Below are 20,882 nucleotides of genomic sequence, written 5' to 3'. Positions count from 1 at the left end.
TCTAGTTGGGGGTGGAGGGGAGGCGTGTTCAGTGGTGGCCATCACTCCAGGGACATTTTCCGGGGATCTCTTCCTAATAGTGAAAATAGGTTTAAAGGTTGTTCTCAATTATTTTAAAAAATAAGTTTCTTTTTACTCTTGGACCAGCCATCAACCAGAAGCAGGATGGCCATCTACGCAGGTGCTCACAGCTGTGGCATGGGCTCCCCACTGTGAGATGTCGGTGCTGGCCTGTGTATGCAGATGTAGATGGTAAGCTCCAGGGTGGGAAGCCAGTACACCCACAGGCCCACAGAGGAGGCAGCTGAATGCCCCTCACGGAGGTAGGCTGGGTACCCCCTTTCCCAGGAGCTACCACCACAGGGAGGCAGAAGGCAGATCGCCTGGGTCTGCTTTCCTGCCCTGCAACATGAACTGTATGGCCCTGGGCAGGTTCTTCCATCATGCTTCTCTCTACCTCTCCATCCATACGAGAAAGTTGTCAGAACTAAAATGGAGTCATTTGTGTTAAAAAATAAAATAAAAGCCATGACAAATAGGGCTAAGAAAGGCTACAAAGAGAGGGTTTTATGCCTATATGCCTGATAACAAAAATATCACAAAAGACTTTGCAAAAACCACAACCTTGCACAAAAGCCACTGCAGACTTAACACAAAAAAATACTTCTACAGGGACATGTGCCCAAGAACTGCCTGCCCAGCCTTGGACTAGTGTCACCCTTGTAACTGATCTTTTTAGGCAAGAGTAATGGTCTCAAAACAATTCCCTAATCTTCATTTCTCCTTTAAAAGCCTTTGTCTTCTTTACCTCCCTGATTATGCACATTACTATGGCACACACATTCCCAGTGCCGGGCACTGTTCCTAAATAAATACTGTTTTCTTTTAGAGAGAAACTCTCTGTTGTTCCGATTGACACATACAAAGACTTTCTGTAAGGCTGCTTTGAGGATTCAGGGAGATAGTGTGCATAAGGCACTTGGCACGATATCTGATATAAGTGCTCAGTAAGCATTAGCTTTCCTTAGAAAGGGGCTGCTCAGTCCCTAAGACAGTTCCAAGGAAGTATAACCCAATGAAAACCGAATTCCCTGAGACCATCCACACAATGCTGATGAGTGGGAATGTGGGGATGACAGGCTCAGCCCCTTCCTATGTACACATGGAAAGGAGGAAAAAGGTCAAGAAGCCTCTTGGGGGAAGAGAAGTCATCCTGGGATTACCACATGGCCCTGGAATTAGATGTCAGTGAACATACTATCATCAGATCAAATGAATGTGTCAAGGGGCCACCTGGGAAGATCAAGGAGGGTGCAAAACTCCAACTGCACCCCAGGCTTTCAGTGGGGAAGAGCACAACCCATCCCCAGCACCCAGGGCACAGTGTCTGCCTGGACTATGTGCTTCCTCAGGCCATTCCACCATCACAGAGGTCCCCTGATGCCTAACTATTGCCAAATAATAGGAGATTTAAAAAAATACTATAGCCCTTCCATGAACCAACTGCTCTACGCATGTGATTTTGCTTACTTAGGTGTAACTGTGGCTGACCATCTATAACATGAAAATCCACACCCAAAATGCTTCAAAATCTGACATTTCTTGAGCACCAACATGATGTTCGAAAGAAATGCTCATTAGAGAATTTCAGATTTCAAATTTGCGGCTTGGGATGCTGAAACATCAGTATACTGCACATGTTCCAAAACGTGAAAAAATCTGAAAACTAAAATATTTGTGGTCCCAAGCATTTCAGTTAAAGGATACATAGCCAGCACCATATTGCCTCCATGTTAAATTGAGAAAATAGAGGCTCAGAGTAGAACACTCATCTGGTCAAGGTGACACAGGCAATGTGTGCCTGAGCCAGGATTCCAGGGCCCGGGCCTACAGACTGGCATCCTCCCTCAGTGCAAGGTAAACACACCCCTCTGGGCAAGCTACTGGTGCACCTGGCCATTCAGGCTCAGACCTCCGGGGCTGCCACCATTTCCTAGAAGTAGCCTTGTGGGCTTTGGGTCCTGGGCTCTCAAGGGAAGGGGAAACTGAGGCTAAGGTGGGCAGATGCAGCTGTGATCGCAGACCCAGTCCTAAACCCAGCCTCACTGAGCGGGAAGCCCTGATGTAAGATGCTCTTGAGGCACAGGTGGATTTGTTACTTCCCCACTTGGCAGATGAAGGGAGGGGTGGCCGGCCTTCCCAGTGCCTCCTTCCACTTGTCCTCATGGCCTCTAACCCCACAGGGTCCACAGGGAATGGTTGGCAAGGGCTGGGAGGCTTGGCTGGCTGTGGGGAAAGGCAGCATTGTGTGGGAAATACGTGACTCAGAGGCACCGAGGAGACAACTTACCAATGATAGTGCTTTCATTGAAGATAAATCTGCAAATAACTTCATCCCATGTCTTTAGATTCTGAAAGCCATTTCCATGAATAACCACATGGTAGGGTTCTGCAAGGACAACATTCAAAAGGCTGAGTGAGGAAGAATAGGGGGCTGCCTCCCCTCTGACCTCCCTATTCCTGGAGATCCACCCCCAAAACCGAATTTGCAGAGACTCCTGTAAGGAAAGAGCTGTGTCTGAACCAACATCTACGTGTCCACTAGGTCAAATCCTCATCTGGTGTCACTGAGGGTCCAGGAGGAAGCATCTGGGCCTTGAACACTCAAGGGCCCTCTCCCTACCATTCCTGAACCAACACGCTCAGGAAAGGCCTTGGTCCTTGCACAGGGCAGGCTCAGAGTGGTATTCCTGCCCTGAAATCTGTGGTGCTCCCTCGGCCCCAGGTGTGCAGGCCGTGTACTCAGCCAGGCCCTCCCTGATGTCAGGTGTAAGCGGAGCCATAATGCTGCCTGAAGACACCATGTCTCATGCCTCAGCTGGGCACCCAGGCCTTGATGCCTCCTTCAGGGCTGCTGAACATTCGAGGTCTCTCCTCCCTGTCTTTCTGTGTGCCTGTGGCAGGCAGGACACCCACAGCATCAGGGCCAGGACTCAGGTGGGGCAGGCGAGCCACCTAGGACCCTGCTTAAGGGAATCCATCACAGAAGCCCTGTTTTAGCTGTGATTCCAGAGACCTACAGGTGATTTCTCATATTCTGCTCTTCCTGAACCAGCAAGGACCACAGGGCACCCATCCTGAGGCTCAAGGAGTGTGTCCTTCCACCATTGTGGCTCCTGCCCTGACCCAAAGACCACAGGGGACACATGCAGGTGACGGCTGGACCCAGGAGCCAGCCAGGGTTCCCGCAGGTCTGCAGCTGTCAAGGGCATTGGCCTCCACCCCTGCCTCCTGGCCCAGGCCCCACGCATTCCAATCCCTGCTGATGCTTGGGGTGCCCCCGGTCCATGCACCCAAGGAAAGCTTCCTGTGAACCCTGCTTCCTGCCTTTCTGCAGTGTCACACCTTCAAGGCGGGCTGTGGGTGAAGTTAGCCTACCGACATGCTTTCTGAGGCTTTCAAAATGAGAGCCTGCAGTTAAAAGCCTGAACATTAACCACAAATATCTAGATTTCCAGCTTTCTTGGAAAACGGGAAATGCAGGCCTTAGTGGGTTTGTGTTTCTCCATGTCAGCTCCTGGCTGGGACCTAGGGAACCATGCTCCTCAGATGAGGAGCTCTGAGGCCCACCTCACTCCAAGGCCCTCAACGCTGACTGCTGACATCAGCCAGCTGGGCCTGGCCTGCTCTTCCTGCTCAAGGTGCCAGCCTGGCTCTCGTAGTCACCCACTTGATGGATACTATGCTGCCCTTGGAAGAGCCTGGGCCTGGTGGGGGCACTGAGGCTGTGAGAGACAGCAGGAAATGCCAACTTGGTGCCCTGTTCTGAGCAACTAGACATGGGCCCCTCAGGGCAAGCCTGGGGTCCTCTCCCACAGCTAAGGCTGACAGCAGCTGCTTCCAAATCTGATGCTGCCAGGCAACTTCTTCCCCACTCAGGCTTCCAAAAAGCCCTGGCCAGCCAGACACTAGGCTCAGTGTGTGCCCGGGAGGGAGCAACTGGGCCTGTGGCCTGTGCCCCTTGGTCAGCCCAACTTGGCCACTCTAAGCAGGGCTGAGTGCTGCCCCAAAGCTCCATGGACAGGATAATTGCAAATTACATTCTGGGCTGTGTTAGGACTATGTATTGCAAGCAAGCATTTTTTTTTTCTTCAAGGTGGATGGATGAAGAGAGAGAGAGAGAGAGGGGGAGAGATAAAGGAACATGGCCAAACATTCATTGTAAAATCCCAGTGGTGGATAGAGGTGTGTTTGTGTTCATTGTACAATCCTTTCCACTCACCTACAGGTTTGAAAATTTCAACAATAAAAGGGTGGAAGAAAACCAAAGAACTAAATAAGAAAATTATGCTTAGACATAGACAACCAGAAGTCATGATACATCCTGGGTGACAAGTGACTGATGAGAGGGACAGACCAAGCCCTTGGGCTGCAGGGAGTCAGAGGGGCTGGTCATCAGGGAAGGCTTCCAGGACGAGGTGCCCTTTGAACAGGGCTGTGAAGGACAGGTGGGCTCGGCCCTTCAAGGTGAGGCAGGGCTTGCAGGGTGCCTATGCTCCACCTGGTCCCACCTCTGCACAGGGCACCCAGAACAGGGAGTGGACCCTGGAGGGCCTGGGGGTCCTGCTAAGAGCCTCAGACTCCTGCCAGGCTGGAGAGGGAGATGCCTGTCAAAACCCTCCAGCCATGTGTGGGGGATGGCCTCAGGATGGGCCTTGAGCAGTGAGGCCACCAGAGGCCTCTCCCAGGCTGGATAGGAGGCCCAGGGCTAAACTGGGGGAGTCTGGGCTGCATGCCTCCCTCCCTGGCCTCCTTCCTGGGCTCCCTGGAGACCTCCTGGCTTCTCAGTGGCAGCCTGCTGAGAGGGCTCATTCTGTTGCATTTGGGTTTCAGGCTCCTGCCTTGCCCTTTCCCTCCTGTGACTGTCACCCTCCATGTGGGGCAGCTTTGCACAACTCAGCCGACAGCTGACAGATCAGGGCTGTGACTGCCGGGCCACGTGAGCAGAGGCAGAAGGCCGAGCTTGTGGGCAGAGGGCACCTGCCACCTCGACTCAGCTTCCCCCAGGGAGGAGTGAAGACTCACATCCTCACCTGGGGTTGACAGGGCTGCTCAGACGCCACAGGCTGTGTGTGTCCAGGGGACATCATCAGAGGAGCACAGCTGTCACACTGGCTGCACGGCTGAGTGGCTTTAAATCAGGAGGAACAGAAAGAGACCCCGAGGGGGAGGAGAGCCCTCTCTACTCCACCCCTGCCCTCAGTTCTGCATGGGGGAGAGGCGTGGTCGGGGACAGAGCCCAGGACCAATCATGGAAGTGTCAGCGCAGCTCCTGTTTCAGGGACCTGCCAGCTCCCAGCCCTGTGCCAGTCCCTGCACAGCCCAGTGCCTTTGGACTCACGAGAGGCCTGACAGCGTCTTTTCTGTTCATGGGAGGCACTTCTGGAGCTCACTGACATTGGACAATTTGCTCCTGGTCGTGTACCCATGGAGAGCAGAGCTCAGACATGTACGATGTGTCTGTCCCCACAGCCTACTGCCAGGGCACACTGCAGTGAGGAACAGGGAGGCCAGAGCCCAGCTGCTGGACGCCTCGTGGTCTTGCTAAGGGCCTTGTAATGTCCTCTCGTGATGAAGGGAGGACACCCTGGGCTCCCTTCATCTCCAGCAGCCGCAGTTGTGCAACTGCCGGCCATGCAGACCCCCAACCTACACAGAAAGAGCTCAGGACAGACAGAGGCATCACAGAGGCCCACACAGGACTGTCACAACCCATACTGGGACCCCAGCTGACAAGAGGGCATCCTCGCTACGTCTCAGACAGCATGGACAGGCACTGGGATTGATCCTGTGGGATTGAGGTGAGCTGAGGGTGTTTGTGTGGACGACTTTGTCGGGCTATGGAAGTTTCCTTCTGCTCATAGGGTGCTGTGGGATGTTGACGCCCCTACTTCTTGTTCTTCATCCCCTGAGATAACCGCTTGGTTCCTGTTTCCTATTTTGTTGATGTGGTAAATTACACAGACATTTCAGCTCCTGCACCTGCCTGGCCTTCCTGGGAGGAGCCCTGGCTGCTCCTGCCCTGTGGTCTGGGTTAGCTGCTACTCCATGCCATTTGCTGGTGTTTCCCTGAGAGCTTCTCACACATGTCTTTTCTTGCTTTAGAGTTAAACTTACCGTTGTGAGGTTACAACACACTAATTGTACACAGGTACTCACACCACCACCCCCGCATATTCCCCCCACAGCAATAGACACGTTCACATCCATGTGGGCCACATGTCCACTCCCACCGACCCATGAACATTGGACCACAAACACACTCAACCTACCCCATACCACACACATCACACCACACACCACACAACTGAAGTACACACACCCACACACCACACACACACATAAATAGCAAACACACATACACCAAAAATACCAAAGACACACCACACATCCCATACACACACCATACACATCAGCAACACACTCCCAACTCCCCATACGACACAAACACACACTGGACACCACATACCTGCACACCAGACACCCTTCCCACACACCAGCAGCCTTCCACACACCAGGCAACCTTCCCACACACTCCCACAAGACCCCCACTCATGCCACACACACACAGTGCACATACACTACACACACACATGCATATATGCTCCCTACATACACTCACACCCCCACATACATATTACACAGCACCTCAGCTCCCACACAACATACACCCCACAATACAACACACACAGATGCATCACTCATGCATACCCCACACACACCACACTCACAGCACATATACACACCCCACACAATCACACACACATTTCCACAGCACACAGACCACATATTACCCTCTCCCGCAGACTTCACACACATCAAGGCTCCCACAGCACAACTTCCCAGACATACTACACATACTGCACCCACACAAACTACATACACACATACCACACACACCAAACACATACACACCACATACACACACCACACTCACACACTCCCCACACACATCCTCCCCCACACATACCAAACAAATGCACACACTCCATACACGCATGCACTAGTGCACACCACCCTTTGGCAACTGCAGGGCCTCCACAGCTCTTACCTCCTACACACTCAGAGGAAGGCTCCACCGATGTCACATCAAGACAGACCTTTGATGTGAGCTGGAACACAGGAGGGGTGGGGTGGGACAGGGAGAGTGAGCTTCCTGCCAAAGGATCCAGGTCCCCAGCCCCTCACCTCTGCCCACTCACGGCATCAATGGTGCTTCTCAGGGCCTTGAAGCCATTCTCCACTGCAAACACGTGGCCAGGGCTGTCTGCAATTGCTGTTATCTACAGAGAGCAGAGCTGGGTTGGACTCCCCACCAGGAGGTGAGGATGCAGCAGACCCCCGGCCCAGGAGACAGTGTCTTGCCCTCATGCTTTGGGGGCAGCAGAATGTCAGGCTCTGAATGTCGCAGACTTCTCCAGCCAGCAGCCCACTCTTAGGGAGCAGGGAGCTCTTACACCCTCCCCTTTGGCATGGTGGGATTTATACAACACGCTGTCAATCACTTCTGCAGTGGCCATGAGTTGGCCCAACTCACTTGGGGCGGCTTAGACAACCGTCCTCGGGGTGGCCCGGAACGGTTGGCTCGAAAGTGGCCACTAGGCTCGAAAGTGGCGCCTGGTTACCTGTTTGGAATTACCTGGTCCAGATTATAATCAGCCACACCCAGGGTGTAAATGTTGGCCCCCAGTTTCCGAGCCTTTTGAGCCTAAGGGAAAGAAGGCATTGCATATTGGTCATCAAAATACATGGAGCAAAATGCTGGTAAGTATGAACTGGACTCACTTCTCTGAGAGTGTCCTTAAATGCATGTGCCACCAGTTCTCCATCAGTCATAGCAATAATCATGCTGGGAACCTTGTCTGTAGAAGAAGCAAAGAGTGGCCTGCTCAGCAAAGGCACCAGGAGTGACCTCTAGAAGCTCCGGAACCCCTGCAGATGGCTGGGCCCACAGCGCTGCCCACTCCAGGGCATGGCCAGGTGCCCCCACCTCATCCTCCAGAGGAGAGGCTGCCAAGACCCAAGCACCTGCCACCCAGAGACCCCCTAAAGTCAGGGAGGTCTCAGCCCAGCACCCATTTTACAGAGGAGGGGCTGAGAGGGGCAGGGTCTTTCCCACCGGGCTGCCTGAACCCTCACCCACTAGTGACCTGCACCACCTCTGCCTGAGGGCAGCTCCAGCCAGGACTCCACAACCACAGGCCTGTCCCACGGGCAGAGGGAGGAGCTGCTGGGCCCTCCTGTAACAGACAGGCTCAGGGAGGCTCCCAGGGGGCCGGGTCTTGCTGTGAGCAGAGCCTGCAGGCAGCCCTGCCGGTATCTCTGGGCCCAGGAGTTCAGGACTCCAGGTCAGTGGCACCTGGGCAGGGGACCCCACAGCCACCTCAATGCCTTTCCTCTCCAGCCCTGCCTTTTCCTGACAAGAGCTGCAGTGACACAGTGGGGAGGGAAGTTGGGGGCCCTGGACAGCCTTCTGTACCATATGAGACAGGGTCAGGGAATGCAAGTCACTCGGAGGGGAGACATGCAAGGGAGGAGGAAGGCTAAGGTGTGTGAAAGGGGGCAAACCTCTTGGCTCTTCCCTTGTCCTTTTCACACAGCCCAGCTGGAGGACAAGCACCTCAGGGTTATGAGCACCAGAACTGCACACGCAGGATCCCACACAGTTCTCAGAACTCCATGGGGTGAGGGCTTACTATGCTTATTGCACCAGGGAGGGACCTGAGCTCAGAGCAGGTGAGCAACTTGCTCCAAGAGGCAGGGCAGGTGTGGCCTTGCAGAGTCTGCACACAGAGCTCTCTGAGGCTCACGCCCAGCTCTGTTCCCCCTACAGGACCACTAGGGGGAGGGCAGGTGCTTACTTCCGGAGTTGAAACTTTCGATCTGTTGAATTGCCTGCAAGAAAATGAAGAAATATTGAGCCTCGACAGTGAGATGCTCCCACTGATGCTCTAAGATTTTGTAGGTTAGGGTTAGGGTTAGGGTTAGGGTTAGGAGATCAAGGGGTCTATACCTTTCTAAATCCTGCCTGCATGAATGTGTGTCCGTCAGGCACAATTTTCTGAAGTTGGTCAAGACCGTTTTTTATTCTATTCCTGAAAAAAATTTAAAAAGGCGGTTGACCTGGAAAGACATTGACTGTTAAAAATCAGCTCCCAAGCTCTCCGGGAGCCACTGTTCTTTGCACAAGTCCTCCTGGATGAAGGAGGGGGCCAGGCAAGGGCTTTGTCCTCCTCATTCCTCATTCTGATTTTGACCAGAGATTTCAAGCCCTTCTGAGCGCATCCGAGTTACAGAGAATGCAGGCCTGGGGAACTTCACCAGGGCCCTGCTTGGACCATCTCTGGTGACAGTAGGAGTTTCCCATGGATGAGCAACTGTGAGTCAGGAACTGCAATGGGGCTGACATTCCTAACCCTAACCCTAACCCTGAACCAGGGATGGGCAACTGAGAGTCAGCCACTGACAATGGGTTTGACATTCCTAACTCTAACTCTAACTCTAACTCTAACTAACTCTAACTCTAACTCTAACTCTAACCCAAACCCTAACCTTAACCCTGAACCAGGGATGGGCAACTGAGAGTCAGCCACTGTCAATGGGGTTGACATTCCTAACTCTAACTCTAACTCTAATCCAAATTCTAACCCTAACAAGGATGCTCTTGTGTTGGGCACTCCGTCCTTTAACAGGTAGGGCTGCATTTGGGAAAAGTCATCCTGCTAAGCCACCAGCCCTGCACCCAGACCGACGGCCCCAGACCCCTGACCCTGACTCAGTTTCCTGCTCTATCTTTACCCTGATACAGGAAGTAGCAAATCTGCTTAGAGTGTCTGGCCTCCTTGACTTTCTGTGCCCCTGAAACAAAAAGACCAAAGGCTGGAGAGGCAGCCCCGACAGCTGTGCATGCAGGGGCTGAACACTGATCTGCGGACTGGCCGGGGCATGAGGCCTGTCAGTTGCTGTTAAAGCAGACAGAATGGGCTGGGGCAGTCAGGACTGGCTCTGGTGGCAGGACTGGGACAGGCTGGGGACTTAGGGTCAGGCTAATTCAATGTGACAGGCTGAGCCTGCACAGCAAGGCTGGGCAGAGCATGGACCCTGAAGGATGGCTTCCCACTGTGGGCAGAGAGTCCCTGCCATGGCTGGAGCTCTGAGAGCCCTGCCCTGCCCAGCCCAGGAGGGGAGGAGGCCAGACCCATCCATACCCAGAAGAGGCCATGGCCTGGTCTTTCTCTGTCCATGCCCAAACCCCGCTCCCTGTCTGGGTCACTCGCCACAGTCCTCCCCCATAGACTTGCTTTTTACCACCTCACACCCACCCAGTCTCTCTGACAAACCCACAATGCAGGACACACATACTCAAGCTCCCCTACTCTGTATTCCCTTGAAACTGCAAGTGGGGCCCAGTCCCCCATCCAGTCCTCAGTGTCCTCACCTCTCTTCTGTGCTTCATCTCCTCTGGGCCCAGTTCCGGGCATGTGCATCGGAAGTGCCCTCACCTCCAGCCAAACAGGAACTCTGCTGTGCTCCCTGCTGGGCCTGGGCTCCAGCCTCCTGAGCTTGTTCCTCCTGCCTCCCTCCACTTTCCCAGCCTGCCCTGGAGCTCAGAACCCCACCCAGGGGCTCCCCAGTCTGGGCCTGCCAGCATCCCTGCACTAAAGCCCCACTACCCCACCATCAGCTTTGACCCTGTCTCCCACACTGGTCAGGGCAGGGGGAACAGGCACAGAGCAGCAGCCAGCACAGGTGTGTGTTCACAGGACACACACCCCCGCCCTGCCAGCCCCTGCACCCTGGGAATCCTCACAGCCACCTTTCAGGGAAGGAGGCAAAGCAGAGAGAGGGCAGGGGAGCGTGAAGTGGGGGAGGCTGAGAACTTCTGGAGCACAGGGGCCTGCAGGTAACCTTGCAGCCATGGGTAGGAGGATGCAGGGGAGCCGGGGCTAAGGTCAGGTGGGTACTGTGAGTTGCCCTGACTGGCCTGCCCTGTGTGCTGTCAGGCTCCCAACCAAGATCTCTGGGAGCCCCTCAGCTCCCTGGAGCTCCCTCTGGCCAAGCTCATCAGGCCTCCCTTTGGGGCTCAAAGCAGCACTCACTTGTCTGAGGTGAGTGGCAAGACAGTCTCGCCGTCTGTGGAGTAGGTGATGAAGCACATCCGAATATTTGGGCTGTGAAGGAATCATGTGCTGGTGAGAAGCCAGTGGCACAGGCTCAGAAGCCAGGGTGGTGAGGCCAATTCGCCACCTCCCACCCCAACTCTTCCACTTTGGAGCCCCTTGCTGGACACAAGGAGGTGAGATAAATGTAGTGAAGGACTCTGAGGCCTGTGGAGACAAGGGCTCCATAGAAGGGAGAGTCAGGATGGCAACTCACTGCATCCCCACACTCCCAACACCCCAAAGACACTTGCACACACACACATGCACACACAGGCACACACAGGCACACACACACATGCACACACAGGCACACACATGCACACACACAGGCACACACAGGTGCACACACACCACACAAACACACACACACATGCATACACACACACACACACACACGCACCCATACACATGCACCCATATATGCACACACCCACACACATGCACACACTCACACACACAGGCACACACTCACACACAGGCACACTCACACGCACACACACGCACACACACACGCACACACTCTCACACACACACAGGCACAGGCATACACACCCCCCCACACACATGCATACACACTCACACACGCACACAGTCACACACATATGCACCCACACACATGCACCCGAACATGCACACACTCATATGAACACACACACATGGCACCCACACTCAGGCACCTGCACACACACACACAGACACACATACCTTATAATGAACAGGCAGGGAGATGCACATACAGCCCTCCCAGCTGGCCTCCCTTCTACTGGAAAATTCTTTGCCTCTTCACCCCATTCCCTCCTCCCTCTCCTCTCCATCATCCCTCCTTCATCTCAGACAAGTGACTCTCCCTATTGGCAGCCATGCACACAGCCTCCCCTTCCTCTCCCTGACCCTCCTTCCTGCCGGCTGACCCTCAGTGGCCCTCAGCGACAGTGCTGCCATACGTCCCCAGCGGAGCTCCCCATGGATCCTGCCCTTGTTGCCCATTCATTTTACCCACAGTCATCAGACTTTTCTTCCTTAAGCGCCATCTTGATCATGCCACTCCCCTGCTCAAGAGCCTTCTCTGGCTCTCTATGGCTCACAGCAGGAAATCCCAGCTCCTTGGCCTGGCATAATGAGCTCCTGTGGCTTTGGCCTCAAGCTGACCTGCCCAGCCCTCTCCCAGCCCTCCCTGAGCTAACCTCATTCCCAGCCAAGTCAGACCACTCACGCCACCACAGGTCCCCTGTCTTTTCCATCCTGCAAGACCCAGTTCAAAGACCCACATCCTTGGAAGCCATCCTTGACATTGTCCTTAGGAGTTCCTGTTTTTTCCTTTAACCTTCCATGTGAGTTCTTTGTCCCCTACTTGAACCCTCAGCAACCCAGAGTTCCAGGACTGAGTCACTGGTTTCCCTGCCTATTGTCCCTTCCCAGCGTGTGATGTCCCCAAGGGCAAACTGCCTCCCCTGCAATATGTCTGGGCTCACAGGCAGGAGCCAGCCAAGGCCGCTGAGACCCCATGGAACCAATGAGTGCTGGCCTCATTCCTGCTTCAGAATGCCACCTTGGGCTCTGTGTCCCCCACTGAAGGACTCCCACGCCCACCCCATCTGATGGGATGTGCCCTCTGCCTGCCTTCCAGAGGAAAAGCTCTCTGCAGCTCAGGGGAGGCTGCCATGCGGAGATCCGTACCTTTGGAACCTCGCCACTGTTTCCTCCACCCACATATAAAGGTCAATCCAGTTATTGTTCACGCTGCCAGACCTAAAACAAAAGGAGATGTGGGTCAGGGAGATGAGTGCATCTCTCCGATGGGCAAGTGTCTGCCCTGCCCCCAGCCTCCCAGCAGGCTCTTAACAAGCTCTCCTGACCCCAGCACAGCTGAGGCTGGGGTACACCCCCAGTGGCCACCGGATCATCCGAGGTCATGAGTTTCACCAGTTGAGTGGTCAGCATAAGGTGATCACCCAGCCCCATCTGCCTGGGACTGAGGAGCTTCCTGGGATGTGGGGCTTTTGTTGCCATCCAGGTGGCTGATCAGGTTAGGTGGGGCACTATGTAGAGTGAAAATGGGAGAGAATGTATTGGTTGGAAAAGCCCCCAGTGAACAATTCAAATATAGAAAATCAACCAAAAAAGTTTCATTTATGATAGCATCAAACAGAACAAAATATTTAAGAATAAATTTAAACAAAGAAGCTAAAGAAATGTGTACTGAAAACTATAAAACATTGCTGAAAGAATTTAAAGACACAATAAATGGAAAGATATTGCATGCTTATGAATCAGAAGGCACAATAATAATATTGTTAAGATAACAATGTAATCTGTATCAAAATCTCTACAGCATTTTTTTGCAGAAATAAAAAAATTTGCACTAAATTTCATATGGAATTTCAAGGGACATTAGTCATACAGCAAAAAAAAAATCTGAAAAAGAAGAACAAGATTGAGGATACACATTTCCTGATTTCAGAATTTATTACAAAGCTACAGTAATCAAACTATTATGGCACTGACGTAAGGACTGACATGTAGAGCAATGAACAGAACAGAGAGCTCAGAAATAACCTGTCACGTCTGTGGTCAAACGATTTCCAACCAGTGTGCTAAGAACACTCAGTGTGGGAAAGAACAGTAGTTTCAAGAAATGGTGCAGGGAAAATTGGATGTCTATGTGCAAAAGAATGAAGTTGGACCCTTCTGTAAACCATTACAGAAATTCACTCAAAATGGGTCAAAGACCTAAATGTAAAGGCTAAAACTTTTAAACTCTTAGTAGAAAACATAACTTTTATGACATTAGATTTGGGGATTTTTTTGGATATGGCACCAAAAACACAGGCAACAAAATTAAAAATAGAAAAGTTGAGACTGTATCCAGATTAAAAACTTTTGTGCATCAAAGGACACTACCAAGGGAGTGAAAAGACAACCTGCAGAATGGGAGGAAATATTTACAACTCATATACCTGATAAGGGATTAATATCCAGAATATACAAAGAACTCCTACAACAACAACGAAAAAGAAACAACAAAAAAATGCAACAACAAAAAATGGGCAAAGGATTTGAATAGACATTTCCTCAAAGAAGATATGCAAATGGCCAATAAGCACATGAAAGCATCTGCTCCACATCACTAGTCACTAGGGAAATGCCAATGAAAGCCGCAAGGAGATACAACTTCACACCCATTGGGGTGACTATTATCAAAAACCAGAAAATAACAAATGTTGGGCTTTTGTTGGTGGGAATGCAAAATGGTGCAATCACTGTGGGAAACAGCTTGGCATTTCCTCAGAAAGCTAAACATAGGATCACCATAGGATCCATCAATTCCACTCCCAGGTATATACCAAAAAGAAGTGAGAGCAGGGCTCCAAGAGACACGTATACACCAGTGTTCATAGCAGCATTATTCACAATAGCCAAATGGCAGAAGCAACCCAAGTGTCCATCAACAGATGAAAAGATAAACAGGCCGGGCGCGGTGGCTCATGCTTGGAATCCCAGCGCTTTGGAAGGCCAAGGCCAGGGAATCACGAGGTCAGGAGTTCAAGACCAGCCTGTCCAATATGGTGAAACCCTGTCTGTACTAAAAAATACAAAAATTAGCCTGGCATGGTGGCACGCCCCTGTAGTCCCAGCTACTCAGGAGGCTGAGTTGGGGATAATCGCTTGAAACTGGGAGGCGGAGGTTGCAGTGAGCCGAGATTGTGCCGCTGAACTCCAGCCTGGCGGCAGAATAAGACTCCAACTCAAAAAAAAAAAAGATAAAGAAAATGTGGTACATATACATACAGAGAAATATTATTCAGCCATAAAAGGGATGAAATTCTGATGGATGCTACAACATGGGATAACCTTGAAAACATTATGCTAAGTGAAAAAGGTCAGACAGAAAAGGCCAAATATTATATGTTTGTATGATTACATTGTGTGACTCCCCTTACCTGAAGTACCTACAATAGGCAAACTCATAGATAGAGAAAATACACTAAAGGTCACTAGGGCTTGGGGAAGGGAGGAATGGGGAATTATTGTTTAATGGAAATAGAGGTTTTTTGGGGTTTGATAGGGATGGGGTTTGAGACAGGGTCTCACTCTGTCGCCCAGGCTGGAGTGCAGTGGTGTAATCTTGACACACTGCAGTCTTGACCTCCCAGGCTCAAGTGATCCTCCTGCCTCAGCTCAGGCTGAGTAGCTGGGAGTGGAGGCACACATCACAATGCCTGGCTAATTTTTGTATGTTTTGTATGGACAGGATTTTGCATGTTTCCCAGACTGATCTTGAACTCCTAGACTCAAGCAATCCTCTTGCCTTGGCTCCCAAATTGCTGGGATTACAGGAGGGAGCTACTGCTCCCGGCTGAGAATAGAGTTTCAATACGCAATGATGAAACATTTCTGGAGATGGATGGTGGTGATTGCACAACACTGTGAATGTACTTAACGCCACTGAATTGTACACTTAAAAATGGTAAATTTTTGTTATGTATGTTTTCCCACAATTAAAAAATTACTCAAAAAATACAAGGGGTCATTCCCACTTAGAGCCCTGAAATGTCACCTGGCCAAGAATAGGAGCACATGGGAGGCTGATTCATTTTCTTCCAGCTCAATCCAATGAATGAACAAATGAATAATGAGTCTCATGAATAAGCTGGACATGAATGACCAAAAAGCCTGCCTGCAGGCAGTAGATGTTGTTTCTGCCTGGAGGACTACCGCAAGATTCTCAGGGTCCTGTCAGCTGCGTGGTCTTTGGATGGGCTTTGGAGTCACAAAATCCAGAGTTTCAATTCAGCGCCATGGATGTCTATCTGGAGGCTGTGGTGGGTCATTCCCTGGCCATGACCTGGCTCATTGCCTACTCCTTAGAATGCGGCAATACGCTTTACCCCCAGCCTTGTTAGGAAGACTCGTTAAGGTTGCTTTTGTCTGCTCCCTTTACATCCACTCTAGGCACTCCCTCTGCATTCCTCCTCATCCGATCTGTCTGGGATTGCATCAGGGCCTCTGCAGTTCCTGTGAGTTTCTAGCCTGTGGCTCTGCCTTGCCTGGCAGGTCCCTTCATCCCCATCCTCTGTCATCGCCTCTGACCTGCAAATTCTCCCTTCATCCTCATCACACTTGGCAAGGTGAAAATGAAGATACCCTTTTTACAGATGGGGGACACGAAGGCACAGAATGATGAAGCAACTTGCCCATGACTATGTGGCTAGTGAGTGGAGTCTGCCTGTCTCCAGAACTGAGTTGCTCCTTCCCCAAGAGTAGCAGAGCAGTCAGAAACCATGGGAATTGGTGGGCTGGGGGTACACATCCCCTAACCATTAGTATCCACGGGGAATGAGAAAAATCAGAGGAATTTCAACCTGCGATGCTGGAAAGAGTGCAGCACAGGAAGCCGGAGTCTTGTCACACCAGCTGTCTCTGGATGCTTCCCCAACCTCCAGGAGCCACCCTTGTCCAGGAACCAGATAGAAAAATACCTGCACTACGCACAGCCCAGGATCGTGGTGAGGTGCCAGGAGTGCAGGCGAAGGGCTTTGGAGGCCAGAAAGTGCTGCAACATTCTCCTGAAGATTGCACCACTGCTGCTACTGAATAAGCACAGAGAGTATTCCCACCCAGCAGGAGGAGCGGCAAAGGGAACCAAGGCAATCTCTCCAAAGCTGAACATTTGCCTCTTTCCTTCCTGGTGAGCCAGAAGGCGCCTAATACGTAGCCCAGCTTCCCCAGGGCCACCCTGAAACAGACCAAACTGTTCTGAAAGTGTAGGAACTATCACGTGGCTCTCCAAGTTGTAGAAGAGGCACTTAGAAGCAGCCAACCAAAGGCCTTCTCTAAGCAGTGACATTAGAATGCCCAACATAGGCAACAAAGCAATCTCTCTGGGGCCCAGTAAAATAGAAGTTATTTGCGTGAAAAAACAAACAAGCAAAACAACACAGAAACCCCAAACATCCGCAGTGAGCTTCTGAGAACTGCTGAGAGGCAGGTCCGAGCAATCATCTGTTGCAGCAGCGTGAGGATGAGGATGCTGACCCAGCTGATGGAGGGGTAGGGAATAGTCCAGAACCCCTTTGGTGGCTTTTTTCCTCATCCAGGAGATGAAGCACCAGGGAAAAGACAGCCAGGGCATTCTTTCTGCCTCAGAAAAACAGGAGGCCTAGGTCTGGTCTGACCAAAGTTTGGCCCTGCTTCTGTGACGGAAGCTTGCATCTCCTTGAGTGGCGTCCTGTCCCTAGTGAAAAAGAGGTGGTGGCTCCTGAGGGTGACCCAGGGCCAGAGCTAGAAGGGACACTCACTTGTCCAAGATGAAGTAGAGGTCAAATGAGCCCTGGCATCTGTGACCTGCTTGCCCCTGGCGCCAGTGCTGCCTCCATCCTGGGCCATGGTGGTGGTGGGACCTCCTGGAGCCCAGGGCCAGGCGGTGAAAGACTCTCCAGTCAGGTCCATGGTACCGAAGGCTTCCTGCTCTAAAAAGTGGTGGAGGAAGCAGCAGCAGCAGCAGGAAGACCAGGAAGTAGGGCCCCAGGGACTCATGGCTCCCCATTATCTGGCCGTCCCTGTGACCCCATCTCACTCTTGGGTGCCTGTGCCAGGGCCCAGAGAGGCTGAGCACAGGCCCCTTCTCTGCTGCCTCCCCTTATGCCAGGGGCCACACCCCTCCTCCTGCCCTTTCACCAGTGCACACTATGGCCCTCCACCAGGTACCTCCCCAGATCGCAGGGACTAGGGTCAGCAGCTAGCTCTGGGAGACTTGCCTCCAGCTACCTGCCTGGCCCTTCCCCCACCCTGGGGACAGAATTCTCTGTTATGGTTGACAGGAAGGTTGACATGGTGACTTTGTGACCTGCAGCTCTTCCCAATGTCCTGCATGTTGACAACACCAGGGGGAGGCACAGGACCTTTGGAGGGGCTACAAGAGGAAGCCTCCATTTCCCTTATAACAGCCCACACAGTGTCCCTTAAAACCACTAGACCCTGCTGTTTGTTCACTGGAAGAGTTAGCCCAGGTGACTTAGGTGAGGACATTGCTGTGGGTGAGGAGGTCAAGGACTGGGAGGCCAGAGTGTTGGCAATGGGAGGCTATTTGTGTGACACTGAAGTCCCCCAGGAGATGGCAGTTCGGGAAGGAGATGGAAACTGCAGTGTTGCCAGAGTCTTTGTGAATGAGGGACATTCCGGTTCTCTACTGCTGTGTAACAGACCACCTACATTTAGGGACACAGAACAGGCCCATTTTATTACGCTCACAGGTTCTGAGGATCAGGCACTCAGGGCGGAGTTAGGAGGGCTCCTCATGTCTGGGGCCCCATAACTTGAAGGATTGGGCACTGGAATTATCTGGAGGCTGCTCCACTCACAAGTGTGGCTCCTAGGCAGGAGGGCCCAAAACCTGGGCTCAGCTGGGACTGTGAATGGAGACCCTGCATGTAGCCTCCCCGTGTGACCTGGGCTTCCTCCCAGCATGGCAGCTTCAGGGTGCTTGGGCTTTTACAGGTGGCCCAGAGGTCCAAGAGTGAGTATTTTCAGTGAGCACGGCAGAAATTATAGAGCTTTTTATGACATCACCTTGGAAGTCATACAGTGTCACTTCCACTGTGCTCTATTGGTCCAAGCAGTCACAGCTGCCAAGAGTCAATGGGCAGGAACACAGGCCCCCTCTCTAGGGAAAGAATGTGGACAGGTTCACATCCCAGTGTCAAAACTGCTGTATGACCAATGCTTTGAATAGCAGAGAGGTTACAGTGTGTGGAAAAACGTAGGCACCGATGAGTGAGACTCAAACAGGACTCAGAAAAGTCAGACTGTGACTGTTAGAAACACCTTAATCAATTTTATTTTGTATGCACAAGAGTGATATCCAATTAAAAATCGTTCTCTAATAAGTCTAAAATATATCTTTCAATATGTGTAATATACAAATTACAAGTGATAAAAGTATTGGGTTAGTTTTTTGTTCTTTGTTTTCTTTTGTTTTGGAACTGTATTTAATATAATGGAGTATCTTAAATAAGGGGTATTTCAGAATGAATGAAGCCCAGTATATTTCCTTCAAAAGCATATTTGAGCTATCTTGCTTCATTCTTCTTGACACTTGGTATTAGCATACTTTAATATTTTTGCCTGGTGGTAAGTCATCTCCTTGTGGTTTACTTTTTTCTTATTTTATTTATTTATTTATTTATTTATTTGTAGAGACAGGGTCTTGCTCTGTTTCCCAGGCTAGACTCCACCTCCTGGCCTCAAGGGATCCTCTGGCCCTGGACTCCCAAGCGCTGAGATTAGAGGTGTGAGCCACCCTCACTGCCCTCTTTGTGGTCTTAATTTGCTATTTCCTAATTACTAATGGGAACTGGTCACCTACTCACTTGATTTTGGTCGTTCATGGTTCCTCTTTGAAGTGCCTATTTAATGCCGGCGTCCATTCTTTGCTTTAGGTGTTTTTCTCCTTCACATTGACTCAATAACAGTCTTTATATATCCTGGATACTAATCCTTTATCACTTGCTGCAACTATCTTTTTTTACTCTGTGGCTTGTTTTTTTCACTTCATTTATTGTTTTTTAAACAAAGCCTAAGTTCTTAATTTTAACGTACTTGAACTGACATTTTCTACCCTGGCCCCCTCCCACCCTTAGTTCCCAGACACCTCTTATGATCTGGGGTCGAGGAGCCCGCCTTCCTGGCGGTCTCAGCTGGGGCCTGGGGAGCGAAGGCGGCGGGCCCTCCCGGGAGAAGCTGCGCGATTCGGATGCTGGGGAGGTGAAGCTCGCGGGGACGCCAGGCCGCCGGGGTAAGGAAGGCCGGGAGGCCGCGGGGGTCCACGGCGCGGAGGGAGCCGCAGGCACCGGTCACAGCCCTCGCCCATCGCCGAGACCCGGCAGGCCCAGGAGCCAGAGGGCGGCGGCGTGAGAGGGCATCGCCTCCAAAGGACGCCCTCGCCCTCCCGCAGACGTAGTCGCAGGCGCCAGTCCCGGTCCGAGCCAGCTGGGGGTGGCTCCGGGGAGCTGAGCCGGGGGAGGGCCAGGCCGCCCAACGGATCAATAGGGGGCTTTCTCCCAGGTTGCCGTTTCTCTGGCCCGCGACGCCCTACCCGCCGGAGCCGCCCAACCGCAAGCCCCGCCCCGAAGGCGGGTGCAGCCAGGAAGGCGGGTGCAGCCAGGAAGGCGGGTGCAGCCAGGAAGGCGGGTGCAGCCAGGAAGGCGGGGCCTGGTGGCCTCTGGGCGCTGGCGCCAAGTTCAGAGCCGCGCCCTCGGCTGGGCGGTGGCGGCCGCGTCTGCACCTCCTCCCTGCGCGCCGCTGGAGAGCCCGGGAGAGACGCATGCTCAGGTCCGCCAAGACCAAGAACAAGCGGGCGCAGGCAGCGGAGCCCATCTCACTTGCACGAAAGGCAGCGTTCTTGAGTCCTGCCTTTGACAGCGGGGGGTTCTTCCCTTCCCTCTGTCAGCTTCCTCCAGCTCTCTCCCATGTCCTTTCCGAGTCCCATTGCTGTCCCTGTCCCTTGCCTCTCTGCTTCTTGTCTCCTTGTCCTCTCCTGTTTCTCTCTCATCTCTCCCTTTTTCTTGTGTCTGCGTTGTTGGCTATTTCTCTGTCCTCTTTTGTCCTTTTTCCTTCTCTCTCTTTCGGCCTCTCCCCTCACTCTTTCTATAGGCTTCCTTC

The 20,882-nt window shown here is 52.2% G+C and overlaps 1 protein-coding gene across 4 annotated transcripts in view; it reads right to left on the bottom strand.

The window, feature by feature from the left end:
* The window catches only part of ANTXRL (ANTXR like), a 45,378-nt gene extending 24,882 nt beyond the window's left edge, over positions 1–20,496 (bottom strand). For 2 of the 4 annotated variants that reach the window (XM_016918285.4, XM_054659455.2), the window contains exons 1-10: positions 17,522–18,840; positions 12,900–12,971; positions 11,160–11,231; positions 9,074–9,155; positions 8,922–8,955; positions 7,846–7,922; positions 7,700–7,768; positions 7,263–7,343; positions 7,112–7,172; positions 2,351–2,449 (exon numbers count right to left, since the gene is read on the bottom strand). In XM_016918285.4, the coding sequence (XP_016773774.2) occupies positions 2,351–2,449; positions 7,112–7,172; positions 7,263–7,343; positions 7,700–7,768; positions 7,846–7,922; positions 8,922–8,955; positions 9,074–9,155; positions 11,160–11,231; positions 12,900–12,971; positions 17,522–17,769 (895 nt within the window). In that variant the 5' untranslated portion in view covers positions 17,770–18,840. 4 annotated transcript variants of the gene reach the window in all.
* Between the last annotated feature and the right edge of the window lie 386 nt (positions 20,497–20,882).

Source organism: Pan troglodytes, chromosome 8 (genome assembly GCF_028858775.2).
Source record: "Pan troglodytes isolate AG18354 chromosome 8, NHGRI_mPanTro3-v2.0_pri, whole genome shotgun sequence".
Classification (NCBI taxonomy): Eukaryota; Metazoa; Chordata; class Mammalia; order Primates; family Hominidae; genus Pan; species Pan troglodytes.
The sequence above is the reverse complement of the archived record's forward strand: the minus strand, read 5'-3'. Positions and strand labels throughout refer to the sequence as shown.